The sequence below is a fragment of the Salvia hispanica genome, chromosome 1 (assembly GCF_029641045.1).
Source record: "Salvia hispanica isolate PSC_SH4W2 chromosome 1, Shi_PSC_v1, whole genome shotgun sequence".
NCBI classification, from domain to species: domain Eukaryota; kingdom Viridiplantae; phylum Streptophyta; class Magnoliopsida; order Lamiales; family Lamiaceae; genus Salvia; species Salvia hispanica.
In genome coordinates this window covers 14,287,204-14,303,682 of record NC_142692.1, presented here as the reverse complement: position 1 = coordinate 14,303,682, position 16,479 = coordinate 14,287,204, and the positions used below count along the sequence as shown (strand labels likewise).

Below are 16,479 nucleotides of genomic sequence, written 5' to 3'. Positions count from 1 at the left end.
GTTGTGAATTGAAATATTTGTAATTTTTGTCTTTTAATTGCATTTGATTAGAATGATGATTATTTCATTTTTATTTACTATAGTACTCTATTTTAGTGATTCAATATGATTATTTTTGAATTTTCGCATAAATTTTATTTTAAGGGATATGGACATGAAAAAAAAAATCTCGTTTGAAAAAAATCACTTTTTAGTCCTTGAGATTTGCATTTTTTTAGTCACTGAAGTGAGAAAAATCACATTGTAACGGAAATGGACACGAAAAAAAAAAAATCACATTTGCAATGTCCCGACTGACTATTTTGGCATTAAAACCATGAAAGGTGTATATGTAATTTTATTCATCTCATTTTTACTCCATAGGTCTGCCATTTATAGTTTTATTTTGTCTCGACATAGAGTTTAAGAAATTGTTTGACTTTGTGAAAGAAAAGTGAAGAAAGATGATAGTCGAATGCAAATCCAACTTTTATACGATAATAATAATTTTATAATATAATGTGAGTGTAATGATTTAAATGTACTTAAAGTAGAAATATGATAGTGGAAATTTTAATTAGCACAAATTTAAATGTAAAGTTTATAAAATAAAAAAGATAGTGAAAATATATAGTTAAAGTTATTAGTAATAATAAGACACATATTACTAAAACTTAAATTTATTACAAGCAAATAGAAATTGATTCTGGTTGTCGGGCAAAAATAAAAAATATACTATACACTATTTTTTATTGACAGAAGTAGTAATAAGGATTTTAATTATTGTCGGTAAATCGTTAAATGAGAGACGCATTAAGACAACTTATATTTGTTCTAACTCCTGATTAGATCATTGAACCTTTAAATGGCCATTTTCCAACCTAAAACCTACTACTACCATTTTAGTGCATTTTCTAAGATGTTCAAATTAAATAAGAAAAGAATATACGACAATGCACATCATCAAAATCCCACCAAAAAGTTAGTACATTTCCAATAAACAGTTATGGACAGATAGCGGCGGAACTAGAAATTTTACTATGGGGGCCCAAACTACCACTAAAAAATTTATTGAGTGTGTTCAATGCAAACAACACGAAAATAGCTCGAATATGAGCAATATAAAAAGCCACGCGTGAAAAATGAAGGAAGAGAAAAGTAATTAGTGACTAAGCAAAGCACAAATATTACTAATAATAACATATTTATTACATTAAAGTGTTATTTTCTATTCCAAATATTTTATAATAAAGGGCATCACATTAAAATTGATTTTATTAATATCATATAATATTTTAAAAATATTTATGCAATAGAAGAACTATTTTTTATTCTTAAACTATAAATTTTTTTTTTTATAAAATGATTTATACATTACTTGTAAAAAACATCAATGGAAGTTTCTAATGTGAGAAAATCCATGAAATATAAATGAACGTGAAAAATCAACAAAAAGTACTAATTAGAAAAGAAAAGATAAAGCAAATGAACTGCAAGCATGCTTTAAAAACAATTTTACTAATATTATAAATCTAATAAAATATGAATTTAATTAACAAAAATGAACCCATAATAGGAAGAACAAATTCTTAAATAATAAAAATGCCGCAGGAGGGAGTCGACCACACTATCTCACGGACATGAAGCTGAAATTTGGACCAACTGCACTAGCTCTTATCATGTTCGAAACTGCATACATATAATATACTATATAGGAATTACGCCAATGGGTCCTTAGGGCCCTCCAGCCCCACCATAGCTCTGCCACTGAGGACAGACTTAAATACGCACACACACCATGCATGATGCTTAAACAAATAAATTTGTCAATATTACAAAATAAAATAAAACCCCATGCATGTACGTAAATGAACTATACTGAGTAAAATTAGGGATGTAATCAAATGCAAACTCTGTATATTGTGCAAACTCTAAACTATGATCTGGATCGTTGGAAAATGTCAACAGATGACAAGAACATCAACAGAAAATATCAACATAGTGTCAAAAGTTGACATTGAATCAAAATTTTGAAATTTTACACTATGTTGACATTGTGTTAACGTTGTGTTGACACTATGTTAAAAAGTTTAGAGTTTGTACAATATATAGAGTTTGCATTTTATTGCTACCCGTAAAATTAAATGTTAAAAATACCTTAATTCTGTGGCCAAACTTAATTCAACGTTGGTCTACAATTCCAATAATAAAAATCAGCGCACGTAATGTATCTGGATGACCAACAAAAATGAAAAGCTAAATAAATAAAGTCAATACATTACACTTGCACATTATAGCAATATGCCAAAATTTATTTGTTCCACGCGCACACCTTGCAAATATAGTAGTAGCATAATTTTTGATAGCACATCAAAAGAACCTCAACCATATAAAAAATATTAATGCGAATACAAGTAGCATACCGTGGACAAAACTATCCTTCTCAAGCACATTGTTGGATGATGGCTCATCATGGATTGGAGGCCGAGGCCGAGGCTGAGGTTGAGGCTGAGACCGAGGCCGAGGGGTATTACCTATCCGCCCTCTTGATTTTATTGGCGGGTCCAAATGCGCATTGGCATTCTTCGTCCTCTCTTTTAGGTTGTCCCCTACAATTTTATTATTAGCCTCAGCCGGAGAATCGGAGACCGATGATCGGACAATTTCCTCTGCTTCTGCCTCACTTGTTGAGCATTCATTTACATCTTCCTCTGCACCGCTGGATGAGCATTTTCTTCCATCTTCTTCGCCTCTAAAATAAAAATATGGGTCAATAAAAGTTTAATATCTCGCAAAAGTTGGGAGAGAGCACCAATAAATAAAGTTCTAATATTTCAATTTAGTCAATAATTACAACGATCAAGTTTAATATACATGCAATTTATGACATTCTCTCTCTCTCACACACAGGGCATAATCAAACGATAACTCAGTTCTTCCATGACGACTAATACTTCATTTTCATATTTCATAAAAATAGAGATTCTTTTTATTTTGATCCGGTCATAAAAATAGTGATTTCGATTTTTGATAAATTTTTTTCTTTAATGAGGTGATATGCTCCAATATCTTTTTCTTTCTATATCTTTCATACATTACCAATTGTGCATTATAATTCGCAAATGTCTCTATTTTTATGAGATGGAAGGAGTAACTATTTTGATGATACTCTGAAAAGAGAAAAATGATATAGGTATTCATCAATAATGATATTGAATCAAATTGAAAATGATACTGAATTTGCGTACAATCCTTAAAAAAGAAAAATGATGATGTGTTTTACCAATTATGATATTATATCGCACAATTTGGGAAAAAGATAAATGATGACTATTTCACCAATAATGAAATTATTAATTTTATAATAGAACGTGAGTGTAGTGAGTTAGTGGAATGTGGGACCTACGTATCAAGTAAAAATGAAATGTGAATCTCTGTGGGACGAACTGAAATGACAAAATGTAACTCTTACTATAGAACGGACACGAAATCATGTGAATCGAGATTAATATCTAGATCCTTCATAAGATGTTAAGCTAATAGTATCATTAATGTTGATTAAGACCAACGTCATTTTTTACTTTCATTGTATCATGTCAATACATTATCATTTTCAATATGATACAATACCATTATTGATAAAGAGGAATATCATTTTTCCTTTTACGGAGTATCATTGAATACTTCCCTCCTTAGAAACTTTATAAACTTGTAACATTTCACTTTTACCATTTTTAGCAGTGAATTTCACATTTCACTAATTCATTCCCACTCCATTTTATTACAGTACAAAACTAATATATAAAAATAGGATACATATGCCACCAACTTTTTAACCCACTTTTTATAACATTTCTTAAAACCCGTGATGGGTCAAATAGTGACAAATTATTAGGGACGGAAGGAGTAGTTATTAGTTACTCCTTCCATCCCACTTTGGCAGGCTCAGTTTTCTGTTTTAGTCCGTCTTACATTAGAAGTCTCAATTAGAGTTTTCCATAAATGATAATAGACCCCACATTCTACTAACTCCATTCACTCACATTTTACTAATTAATATATCAAAATGCTACCCACATTCTACTATCTATTTTTACCAACTTTTCTTTTAATTTCTTAAAATTCCCTCATAACTCAACTACGACGGCTAAAGTGGGAAAAATGGATTTTTGAGGAAGATATGAGTAATCAAGGTAGTAAGACCTATATATTATATATGCATATACTAATAGGAAAGCGATAAAAAAAAATGATCTCAATACAAAACGTAGACCAAGTCTTGACCAAGTAGACCAAGTCTTGACAAAGCGATAAAGTAGACCAAGTCTTGACCATGAGTTTGTCAATCTGATGATCAATAATTAATCAAAATCACTGAAGATCATTATTAATTAGTTTGAGGTTATTTTATAAAATCTAGATTTTAGGTCATTTTTAGATTATTTTAGGTTATTCTTACTAAAATGACCTAAAAATAAACTAACAGTTCACCTTCGTATATTTGGTTCTGCATTTACTTTATCTCTACTTTATTCTCCCTCTCTTATTTTACTCTTTCCACTTTACACACAAAATAAAGTTTTATAAATTCCCGTGTCGCTCAAGGAAGGGGTCATCTTCCTTGGGACGGAGGGAGTATATTTTAAAAAAAAACTTAAATTGAGAAAGTTGTATCGCATTTGATATATTTTTATTAGATAGAAATAGTTAGCTTTAATTATGCCCAACCTATATTTTCTATCTCCTCATTTTACCTCTATACAGATATCGGTTAATAAATGCTTATCGCCGTAGAATAAATTCACACCATCCATTTCATTATGCAATTATCGATAATTGTTCTTAGTTATGATCCAAAGAAGTGCTGTAAAAATGTTCATTTACGATAAAAATGTTCAATATGCACACATAGTTTATATAAACTAATAGTATAGTACTACTATATATATGGAGTATTAAGCATACATAAAATTTCTCTCTTAAGGAGACAAGCAAAGCAAGCACAGTAGAGATTATAAATAGTGAGTGTAAATTAATTACCTATTCTGCAATCCAACATATGGAGGCAAATGCTGATGACAATGGCCTTCTTCATTCCTGCGTCAATACAATTTGTTTCGACTTTCAATCAGAAAATAATATTGGAAATACATAGCATTCAGTAGCAGCAAAAATGCAAAATTCATCCTATTAATTACCGTTGTCCTTTTATTTGTAATTCTATAAACCCATTAATTCTGTATTCATTTTGAATAACTATAGTCGGAATTTTTCGTAAAAATTCAAAAACTATATCAATTTGTCGACCTTCTACAATTTGTGGTCTATGTATATGAACACATAGTTTGATACTTTAACTCGAGGTAAGTGCTAGCTAGCTAGATCACATAACATAGACTCTATCCGTTCGCGAATAGGAGTCTCATTTCTTTCCGATACGAATTTTAAGAAATGCTAAGAAAAGTGGGTGAAATAGAGTTAGTGGAATATGAGTCTCACTTGTGTATATTACTTTTAAATGATATGTGAAGGGAATGAGTTAGTGGAATGTGAGACCTCTTTACTATTTATAGCAATATGAAACGAGACTCCTATTCGTGGAAAACAAGACTCCTATTCGCGGACGGAAAAAGTATATGCCAAAATACGCCATGAATTTATATTTTGCAGTGTAAACATCCTCACTATATACAGGTCAAAAGTACATTTCTCCTATGGCATTTAATTATTCTCAAGATTTGCACATAATGAACACCAATCAATATACGAGCTTCATTAATCTCAAGATTTACATGTACGCATGAAATAAGGGATGTAATCAAATGCAAAACTCTAGATATAGTATAAACTCTAAACTATAATCTGGACCATTAGAAAATGTCAATACATTATCAACTGTTGACGCTGCGTTGACATCAAAATCTTGAAATTTTACAATGTGTTGACACTGTGTCGAGGAGTTTGGAGTTTGTATAAGAGTTTGCATTTTATCACTACGAAATGATATGTGCTAATAACAAAGTAAATTCATACCTCAGACTCATCTTGAAAAAAACAAAACAAAACAAATCATACCTCATATTTGTAGGCATTTGTGTGTGAGGTGGATAGATTGATTCAGGTTGTCCTCTACGATCCCAGAAAAAGTTTCGCATGCACCCAAAAAACCTAATTTGATCACAGTTGAAATAATTTATTAGTGATTATTTATAAAAAGGAAGTAAAAATATAAGTTGGGAGAAGTTAATAAACCTTAGTCGGAAGAAGGCGTCGGCGCGCCTCTCATGTATTCCCTTAACGCAGAGCACACCTCCTTCAATACTGAACACGATACGAACACATGTCATTACGACCTGGGGATCCATCTCTATACCCGTGAACTTCCCATCAACGAGGACCCGGAATTTCCAGGCCCGGTCGGATCTATTCAGCCGGTGGAGGACCGTGTTTTGCTTGGCGAATCGGGTCTTGCCTGGACGCAGCCTCGGCAGCAAACTGCGGTTGCCATCCGCGTCTTCGAATTCTATTTTCGAATTGGTGGTGTTGATTAATTGAGTTAGGAGAGCGAAGATCAGATCCATCACAGATAGGTATTCAATTAGCAACAAGTGGATTAGGGTTTTTAATAGGGAGAATAGTAGATAAGCTCTTTTTTGACTCGGACAGTTAAGTCAATTCTAGTAATATGTCATGCATTATTCCATAGCTTATGTCATGAATAGAGGAAACGTGTACAGACACATGTATATATGTATGTATGTATGATTTGGATGACTCTCCAATCATGTCACTCTCTAATTAATTACTACTACTAGTAAAATCCTAATTTATTGGCCCACTAATTCAGTCTCACATATGCTAAAAGCCTTTTAAGTAGGCCTGCTTATTCTGCCGATCCGATTAGATTGGATGAGTTTTAAAACATGTCACTATCTAATTAATTACTAAAATCCTAATATATTGGCCCACTAATTAAGTCTCACATATAACTACGGAGTATATCAAAAGTGGCCCGACCCAATGGGTTGACCAAATTTCCCATGCTGGCCTTTTGCGCCAAATGTCCTTTAATTAAATGTAGATCTAAGTGAATTTGAGTCGAGTCAAAAGTTAAGCTTGATAGAAAAACTACCTGTGCCAAACCATGATTCTCCAAAATTGTAAAGCATAATCGATATGTCCTATATAAGAAGAATTAGTATCACATCTATCATTGATTCACTTGCCTTAACAATCCTTTTTTTTTTTTTTTTTCTCTAGCTATCTTGATGCAATTATATATTTTGGTGCAAATATGAGATTGAGTTGCATCTATGCCGTATATAGTAAGAGTACGGTTTGATCAAGATCTAAAGACAATATCATCGATAAACATTGAAACATATCAAATTCCAGAGAGAGAACATGTGTGTGTTGTGTTGTTAATTCATACCTTTTATCTTCGCTAGATGCTAGCTACCATGTGTCTTCCAAGAAGTCTCGTAGCGTGATCATAGAGACAGAGACAGAGACGGAGACGGATAGTAGGTTGTTGATCTCCAGATTCATCAAAGGCTCTTTTGAGTTTTAGAAATTCCAATTCCTAAAATATACTAATATTGCATCTATGAGATAGAGAGAAGGAGGGAGTTGACTAGTTAGCTCAAATAATATTACTGCACATCACATGGCATGATTCATTCATTAACCTCTAAAATATGTACAATCTCACACGTAATTAATTCTGAAACATATTTATAATCCACTGGTTCAAACTTTCCAAAAAAAATGCTGACAACGACTATCTTATGTCTTACTTTGATGTGTTGCCAGTGTTAATTAACGTGCAATTTTCTTCTCCCACCTCACACACCTCTCCTTATATAAGTTGAAAACTTTGAAGGATTCCTTTCCTACTTATATACTAGTACGTACCGTTTTCCTCTCTAAAGGATTTCAACCAAACCTTTAAAAATGATTGTTGTTATAAATAAAAAAAAACTGAGATAATTCGACGAACCAATTTAATGTCATTAATTCCACAAGTTTTGCACAATAATTCGTTTGGTTGACAGTACAATAATACAAATGTCCTTACAATTAGTTGCTGGAATGGAGGGAGTGTGCGTGACGTAGTACAAACTTCAAACTATGATTTGAACCGTTAGAAAATGTCAACAAATATGACAAAATAACAACAACAAAAAATGTCAACACAATGTCAACGGTTGATGATGTGTTGACATTATGTTAACATTTTTTATTGTTGTTATTTGGTCATCTGTTGATATTTTCTAACGAACCAAATCATAATTTGGAGTTTGTACAATATTTAGAGTTTGCATTTTCTAACGGTCAATGTCATAGTTTGGAGTTTGTATAATATTTAGAGATGGCATTTTATCACTAGATAATGTTAAAATTAAATAAGAAGAAGAATATACGACAGTGCACATCACCAAAAAGTTACTAGTACATTTCCAATTAACACGTATGGACAGACTTAAATACGCACACACACCATGCATGATGCTTAAATAAATTAATTTGTCAATATTATAAAACAAAAGAAAACCCCATGCATGTACGTAAATGAACTATACCGTACCGAGTAAAATTAAATGTTAAAAATACCTAAATTCTGCAGCCAAATAGTAGTACTCCTATAATTCAACGTTTTTACAATTCCAATAACCAAAATGTGCACACGTAATGTAACTGGATGACCAACAGCGTAGCCCAACAAAAATGAAAAACTTACGTGAATAAACACGATACATTGCACATAATTATAGCACTATGCCAAAATTTATTTGTTCCACGTACACACCTTTGCAAGTTGCAACAATACGTATATGGAGTAGCATATTTTTGATAGTACATCAAAACAACCTCAACCATATAAAAACTATTAAAGCAAATACAAGAAGCATAATGTGGACAAAACTATCCTTCTCAACCACATTGTTGGATGATGGCTCATAATCGATTGGCCGGCTTCTTCGAGCCGGCACCATGTTATCATCCGGAGGCCGAGGCGGAGGCGGAGGGGTATTACCTATCCGCCCTCTTATTGGTCTTTCCAAATGCGAATTGACATTTATATTATTAGTCCCGGCCGGGGAATCGGGGGCCGATGATCGGATATTTGCCTCTTCTTCTGCCTCACTTGTTGAGCATTCATTTCCATCTTCCTCTGCCTTTCTTGTTGAGCATTCACTTCCATCTTCTTCGCCACTAAAATAAAAATATAGATCAATAAAAGTTTAATAAGTATCTCACAGAAGTTGGGAGAGAACACCAAGATAAAGTTCCAATATTTCAATTTAAACAATAATTACAACGATCAAGTTTAAAACACATGCTATTTATAACTATTTTGATGATACTCTGAGAAGAGAAGAATGATATTGGTATTCATGAATAATGATATTGTATCAAAGCGAAAATGATATCGAATTTGCATACACTTCTGAAAAAAGACAAATGATGATATCCTTCATCAATAATGATATTATGTCGAATTGAATATGATATTGAGTTTTTTGTTTTTATCTGAAATAAAAATAGTATATTTATCTACACGAAATAATACGAATCGAGATTAAAATCTAGATCCTCAATCAGATATCAAGCTAATATCATTGTTGATGAAGAGCAACATCATTTTTACACTTTCACATATCGATACATTATCATTTTCAATTTGATACAATATCATTATTGACAAAGACGAAAATCATTTTTCCCATTTTAGAGTACTAGTACTCCATTCGTTCCGTTGTAGTGGAAGTATTTCTTTTTCGTACGGAGATTAAGAAAAAAGTTGTAATGTACTAAAGTATTAAATAAAAAGATAATAAGGTAGAAAAGAAGAAAAAGTATAGATAATAAAGTAAGAGAAATAAAAAAGTAAAAGTGGAAAAATGTGTTACTACTTTTTACTAAAAAAGAAAATGACTCTACCGCTATGGAATGTTCAAAATGGAAAAATGACTCTACTACTATGAAACGAAAGGAATGATTATTATGAAATATGTGAGTTATCATGCTAGTAGGAGATACTAATCAGTGGCGGATCCAGACCCCGAAAATGGCGGGGGCGAAAATTTAATATTTAATATTTAATATTTAATTTAATATTATTTTTAATAATAAAATAAATAATATTGTATTAATATTTAAGTAACACTAGCTTCGTTAATAAAATATAAACATGCATTAGCTTGCAAATATGTATTACTCATTTTAAAATATAAAATTATTGTAAATATTATATACATTCAAAATCATCATAAATATTATATACAAAAGTAATATAAAAGTAAATATTTAGATTTCAAAAATATTAAAATGTTTATTTTGTTACATAGAAAATAATTAAGATGCATGGATCACAAATTATAAGTACTTTAGGAAAAAAAAACATTAACACAAAGATTGAAAATAGTTTTAACTAAAGAACAAATATAACAACCTAATATAGGAAAATTAGTAAAAGTTTAGATTTTATAAAGTATTTAAAGGTATTATTTTGATGATAAGAAAGAAATATGAATTGATAAACTAAAAGAATAAAAAATGAAAAAAGTATGCTCTTGTTGATGATTGATCCTTAGACCTCTTAGAAAAAAATCAACACACAAACCATTAGACCACTCCATTTTATATGCCATTTATTGAAAACAAAGTATATTTCTACACTCTACGGAGGGGGCGGATATACTATTTTCGGCTCGATTCAAGGGAAAGTTTAGGCTCTCCGAACGGCCGGGAAGGGGCGACCGCCCCCTCCTGCCCCCCCCCCCCCCCCTAATCCGCCACTGATACTAATTAATATTATACATGTAGGTGGTGTTCGATTTTTCAAGATAAAATAATACCAAGATATAATCTAGGATTGAGTTGTGAGATTATTTTAGTCATAGGGGGTTAACTATGACTAATTATCCCATAATTATCCATCTTGGATAGAGTTGTGGTATTGAATCTCATGAACCAATCACACTACGGATTTAATCTGGGATACAATCTTGCAAACCGAACGCCCAAGTAAATTACTGATATAGTGTATATATACTGATATTATGTGTGAAATTATAATCATATAATATTGATATCATAAGATAGATATATTGATATTACACTGATTTTCGAAAATATATGATATTCAACAAAATATTATCAAATCGGTTGATGAGAACCTATTCAATTATGATGTTGTTAGAATCCCCAATAGAATTATCATTAATTTGATATATTTTGAGAAAAATAATTTAAATTGATAGAGCAGATATTTTCAGGAGATCTCCTCATTTTACCTCTATAGTTAATTAATGCTTATATCCGTGGAATAGAATTCACACCATCTATTTCATTAATTAGCTACATATATTGGTTCGTAGTTATGATCTAAAGAAGTGTTAAGAGATCATGGCCATATATGCAGTACTACAATATATATATATATCCATTAATTTACGATAAAATGTTCAATATGCATATGTATGTATAAACTAATAGTAGTAGTAGTTCTATATAGCTGTACATAAAATCTCTTAAAGAGACAAGATAGCACAATAAGGTTTAGAAATAGTGTGAGTGTGAATTGATCAATTAATTACCTATAGTCGGAATTTTTTGTGAAAATTCATAAACTATATCAACTTGTCGACATTCTTCAGCTTGAGTTTAGATTTTGCAGTGAAAATATCCTTACTATATATATGTATGTCAAAAATATAGTTCTATGCCAAATTGACAATTAATCAATCTCAAGATTTAATTTACACATAATGAACATTAATATATGAAATTATATGTGCTGTTAATTACTCCATATAAAGGAAATTAAAGACATATATCTATACCCCAAAGTAAAATACATACCTCAACTCATTTTGAAAATTTAAAAAAAAACAAATCATACCTCTTTAAATTTGTAGGCATTTGTGTGTGAGATAGACACATGGATTTGGCTTCTCCTCTACGATCCCAAAAAAAGTTTCGTAGGAACCCGAAATACCTAAATTTGATCAAAATTGAAATAATCAAATAGGGATGTGATCAGCAAACTCTAAATATTGTACAAACTCCAAACTATGATCTGAACCGTTAGAAAATATCAACAGATCATGAAATAATAGCAACAAAAAATGTCAACACAATGTCAACGGTTGATGTTGTGTTGAAATTGTGTTGATATTGTATTGATATTGTATTGATATCAGAATCTTGAAATTTTAAACTGTGTTGACATTATGTTGATATTGTGTTAAAAAGTTTGGAGTTTGTACAATATATGGGTTTGCATTTTATCACTATCCTAATCAAATAAATGTATCCATTTTTTTGTAAATATATAAGTTGGAAATAGTAAAAAACCTTAGTCGGAAGAAGGCATCGACTCGCCTCTCATGTACTTCCTTAACACAGAGCACGCCTCCTTCGACACTAAAAATGACACGAACACAATTCATGACGACCTGAGGGTCCATCTCTATCCCCGTGAACTCCCCATCAATCAGGACTCGGAAATTCCAGGCCCGGCCGGATCCATTGAGACGGTGGAGGACCGGGTTTTGTGCAGCGAATCGGGTCTTGCCCGGACGCAGCCTTGGCAGCAAGCCGCAGTTGCCATCCGCGTCTTCGAATTCTAGTCTGAAGGTGGTGGTGTTGATGAGTTGGGTTAGGAGAACGAAGATCAAATCCATCGTTTATAGATAATCAAATCAGAGTAACAAGAAGTGATTTAGGGTTTTTAAGAGTGAGAAAGTAGTAGACAAGATTTTTTTTGACTTCGATAGTTAAGTCTATTTTAGTTGGTATGTGTGTTTTGTAATTGTGGAATGAGTCAAGACATATTTACTAGGATAATGGAAATGTGTTTAGAAATAGTTAGGAAATGATAATGCTCTATGTAATTGAGCCCATGTGTATAAATACACTGACTCATGTATGTATGATCAATGTGTTCATTTGCAATTAAACTACGACCTGAGTGATCATTCATTATAGAATCACTTTTGGAAAGGTCACGCCATAATTAATTAAAACCCAAATATATTAGCCCACTAATTAATTCTTATTCGCTTAATAAGCCCTAATTAACTATATTCAAACTATATCAACAGTGGCCCAACCCAATGGGTTAGACAATATTTCGGGCCTCAATTATATGTAGATCTAAATGAATTTGAGCTGAGTCAAAAGTAAAGCATAACCTAATGATCAAAAAAAAAAAAAAAAAAACCTTCTGCACACCTGATTCCTATAGTATCCAGAAATTGAAAAGCATAACCTAAAAAGTACGTTATGATCAAGATCTAAAAACAATAATCATATGTAGCTATATATGTGCAAACAAAAAATTACAATATAGCCTCACATCTGGCTAGTAACCATATATCTAATTACATATTAAGACAGTTTTTGTTAAGTTCTGTCCTATCACCGATAAACACTGAAGCATATATCATTTCCAAGAGAAAGAACATGTGTGTATTGTTCATACCTTTTATCTTCACTAGCTAGCTAGCATTTGCCTTCCAAGAAATGGGTGTGTGTGTGTCTGCATGCAGAGAGAGAGAGAGAGGGAGAGAGAGAGAGAGGCTTGTTGAATATCTTCAGATTCATCGAAGGCTTTTGTGTTTTAGAAATGCCAATTCCTAACATATAATTGCATCTATGAGAAAGAAAGGGGGATGGAGTTGACTAATTAGCTCAAAGCCTCTAACAATATTAGTGCACATGGCGGCATGATTCATGACTAATTAACCTATAAAAAATATAAACAATTTCACACGTAATTAAGTTTGAAAACATACTAATAATCCATTGATTCAAACTTCAAAAAAAAATAAAAAAAAATAAAACTGCTGACATTAACTCTCCTCATTGCGCTAATTTGATGTGTGTTGCCATTTTAAATTTCTGTCACCACACACATCTCTCTTAAAATTGAAAATTGCGTAGGATAAGCAACAGTAAACTATCACCAAACACAAATTGAAGTCAGCGTAGTGTCTATGGAGATGGAGTGGGGAGTACTACACTACCAAGTCTAAGAGAGAAAAAATTGCAGTATTATAAAATGTCGGAGTACTTTCCTGGAAATTAATGTAAATATTTAATTAAGCATGGTAATGCCTGTCATCCATTTATATATTACCATCATAAATATTTAATTCCAATAGGATATATAAAATTCCTAACAGGATAGGTGAGTTTAACACCTAACCTTAGCTACTATATTCAAGTATATATTTCTGTCATTTTTTTTTGTACACTACTTGATTTTATTTTTAATTGTACATAACAAATTAAAATGATTAGGGTATACATGGTTTACCCTTTTCCATTTCTTGTTTTTCCATCTCTTGTTTGCTACTAGTTGCTTGCTTGAGTACAGGTTCAATGGCTGCCTCCTTCTTTCTTGTTTTTTTTTTTTGCTTGGCTACACTTTTTTGGGTGTTGTTATGTGTCGTGTCCATGTTTGCCTTGGTTGCCTTTTTTTTTTTGTTTTGTTTCATTCTGTTTGAGTACATTGTGTTGTTTGGAGCAACTTGTTTGGGACATGTTTTTTGTCGCTGCTGCTCTTTAACTCACCATTCTTCAATGGTTTAAGCATTTTTGTCTCATAAAAAAAGGTTATGTTTGGTTTAAAGATTACTAGTGGAGTATATCTTATGGTTGAATATATAATGTGTTTTGTTCATGAGATTGAATATTAGAGCATCCACATCCATGCTCTTTGGCAAGAGCATGGAAGTGGACCCAAACCCACTTTTATTCCCTACTCTTTGGCAAGAACACAACACCTACATCCATGCTCTTCCGCAAGAGAATGCTCAAGGGTCCCACCATTCTATTATTCAATTTAACTAAAAACATTTCCACAATATTAAAATGCATTAAAAATATCTGAAATAATATTACAAATTACTAAAAAAATGAAAATTACATAATTAAAATTCTAAAAATTAAAAATTAAATAATTAAATTCATAAAATTAAAAAAACCTACTACTCATGGATGAATTTCGTCCAAATGTGTTGGATTAGGTCTTCTTGTAGCTCAATGTGGATTTTGGTCTCGAGCATTGTGTGCTTTGTTTCGATCCTCTCGCGCACCGTCGTATGCACACCTCGGCGTGGGGGAGACCTTGCGGTTGAGCTTCCGGCTTTATCCTCGTCGTTAAAGTTAGCCGCCCTCGGTCCTTCATCAGCTATAATCATATTGTGCAAGATTATACACGTGTACATGATGTCGACAATATTCTTTGTGTACCAAAGCCGAGCCGGGGTCTTCACAATGTTGAACCGGGCTTGAAGGACCTCAAAAGCTCTTTCGACGTCTTTCCGAGCAGCCTCTTGACACTGTGAATAAAGAACCCGTTTCTGGTCTTGCAGATTGTTGAGCGTCTTCATGAAAGTCGGTCACCTTGGGTAGATACCATCGGCAAGATAGTACCCTATGTGGTATGGATTTCCGTTGACGGTGAAGTCGATCACCGGGTGCTACACCATTCAAAACATCATTGAAGAGTGGTAAAGAATAGAGCACGTTCGGTTGTTGTTGGATCCGGCAACACCGAAATATGCATGCCAAATCCATAGGCGGTAGTCGGCGACCGCTTCAAGGATAAACGTTGGGCCGCCGCCTTGTCGCTTAAGTGTTTCCCCCTCCAAGCATTTGGGCAATTCTTCCACTTCCAATGCATGCAGTCAATGTTGTCAAGCATACCGGGAAATCTGTGGACTATTTCGTGAAGATGAAACAACTGTTGACAATCTTCGGTGGTGGGTGCTTGAAGGAATTCCTCACTGAAAGCAAAACGAAATGCCGATGCAAAAATTTTTGAGGCATAGGATTCCAGTTGACTCACCAACATGCAGATACTCGTCGAAGAGATCAGCCGTTTGCCCGGTAGCAAGTTGTCGGAGGGCACAAGTGAAGGGGTTGGCAGCGGAAGCATACATAAATCGATTACATAATAATCATGATCTATTTAGCAAATTATTTAGATAAGTTCTATTCGCGCAATTATACATGTATCATGCTCATAACTTGAATTCATACACGTTTTAGCATAATTGAAATCCTATAACATGTTCCTACGGAGTTAACCAATTTTCCTTTCTGATTCTCCAAAGAATCGAAGATGGCTCGCGCCTTCTCCACGTGAAGATCTTGATTACTAGACCACGGATCTTCTGACTGGTTCTCAGACAGTACGTTGATATCACTGTGGGCTGATCCCACCAAAGTACAAGGACTCGAATAATGGAGGACAGAAAAACTGCTCACGGAGGGAGCTGAAGGACGAAAATTTCGTCCTCTCCTACACACTGAAGGGAGCGAAATTTTAGTCACTAAAATTGTGTGTCTTTTGTCTCCTTTATTCTCCTATTTATATTAAGTCACATATTGGGCCCAGTCAGGGATCTATGGAAGACTTTGGATATGAGCTTCCCCAATTAGCTTTTCTCTAATTAAATTGAACCCACAATATAATAAAAG

At 32.8% G+C, this 16,479-nt stretch overlaps 2 protein-coding genes across 3 annotated transcripts; both read right to left on the bottom strand.

The window, feature by feature from the left end:
- Positions 1-2,214: 2,214 nt before the first annotated feature.
- LOC125218021 (uncharacterized) lies at positions 2,215-7,514 on the bottom strand. Its single transcript, XM_048119614.2, has 5 exons — positions 7,412-7,514; positions 6,232-6,502; positions 6,055-6,147; positions 5,020-5,076; positions 2,215-2,731 (listed from the first exon to the last, which is right to left on the bottom strand). The coding sequence occupies exons 2-5, from the start codon at positions 6,342-6,344 to the stop codon at positions 2,350-2,352; spliced, it is 645 nt and encodes a 214-aa protein (XP_047975571.1). The 5' UTR covers positions 6,345-6,502; positions 7,412-7,514; the 3' UTR covers positions 2,215-2,349.
- A 1,168-nt stretch (positions 7,515-8,682) lies between these two features.
- LOC125224494 (uncharacterized) lies at positions 8,683-13,947 on the bottom strand. Of its 2 annotated transcripts, XM_048127900.2 has the most exons (4): positions 13,472-13,947; positions 12,343-12,618; positions 11,888-11,983; positions 8,683-9,195 (listed from the first exon to the last, which is right to left on the bottom strand). In XM_048127900.2, exons 2-4 carry the CDS (start codon positions 12,453-12,455, stop codon positions 8,841-8,843), a joined length of 564 nt encoding a protein of 187 aa, XP_047983857.1. In that variant the 5' UTR covers positions 12,456-12,618; positions 13,472-13,947; the 3' UTR covers positions 8,683-8,840. The 2 variants fall into 2 exon arrangements, with proteins under 2 accessions (XP_047983857.1, XP_047983856.1); XM_048127899.2 differs by lacking the exon at positions 13,472-13,947 and having other exon boundaries at positions 12,343-12,979.
- Between the last annotated feature and the right edge of the window lie 2,532 nt (positions 13,948-16,479).

Bases quoted from the DNA above. Each gene is read 5' to 3' on its own strand.
- LOC125224494 (XM_048127899.2), bottom strand. From the start codon at position 12,671: ATGGATTTGATCTTCGTTCTCCTAACCCAACTCATCAACACCACCACC. The intron at 11,984-12,342 runs GTTTTTTACTAT...GATCAAATTTAG, and splicing joins GATGCCTTCTTCCGACTAAG to GTATTTCGGGTTCCTACGAA. The intron at 9,196-11,887 runs GTATGATTTGTT...TTTTTATTTTAG, and splicing joins ATGCCTACAAATTTAAAGAG to TGGCGAAGAAGATGGAAGTG.
- LOC125218021 (XM_048119614.2), bottom strand. From the start codon at position 6,344: ATGGATCCCCAGGTCGTAATGACATGTGTTCGTATCGTGTTCAGTATT. The intron at 5,077-6,054 runs GTATGATTTGTT...GTATTGACGCAG, and splicing joins CAAATGCCTACAAATATGAG to GAATGAAGAAGGCCATTGTC. The intron at 2,732-5,019 runs GTAATTAATTTA...TTTTTATTTTAG, and splicing joins TATGTTGGATTGCAGAATAG to AGGCGAAGAAGATGGAAGAA.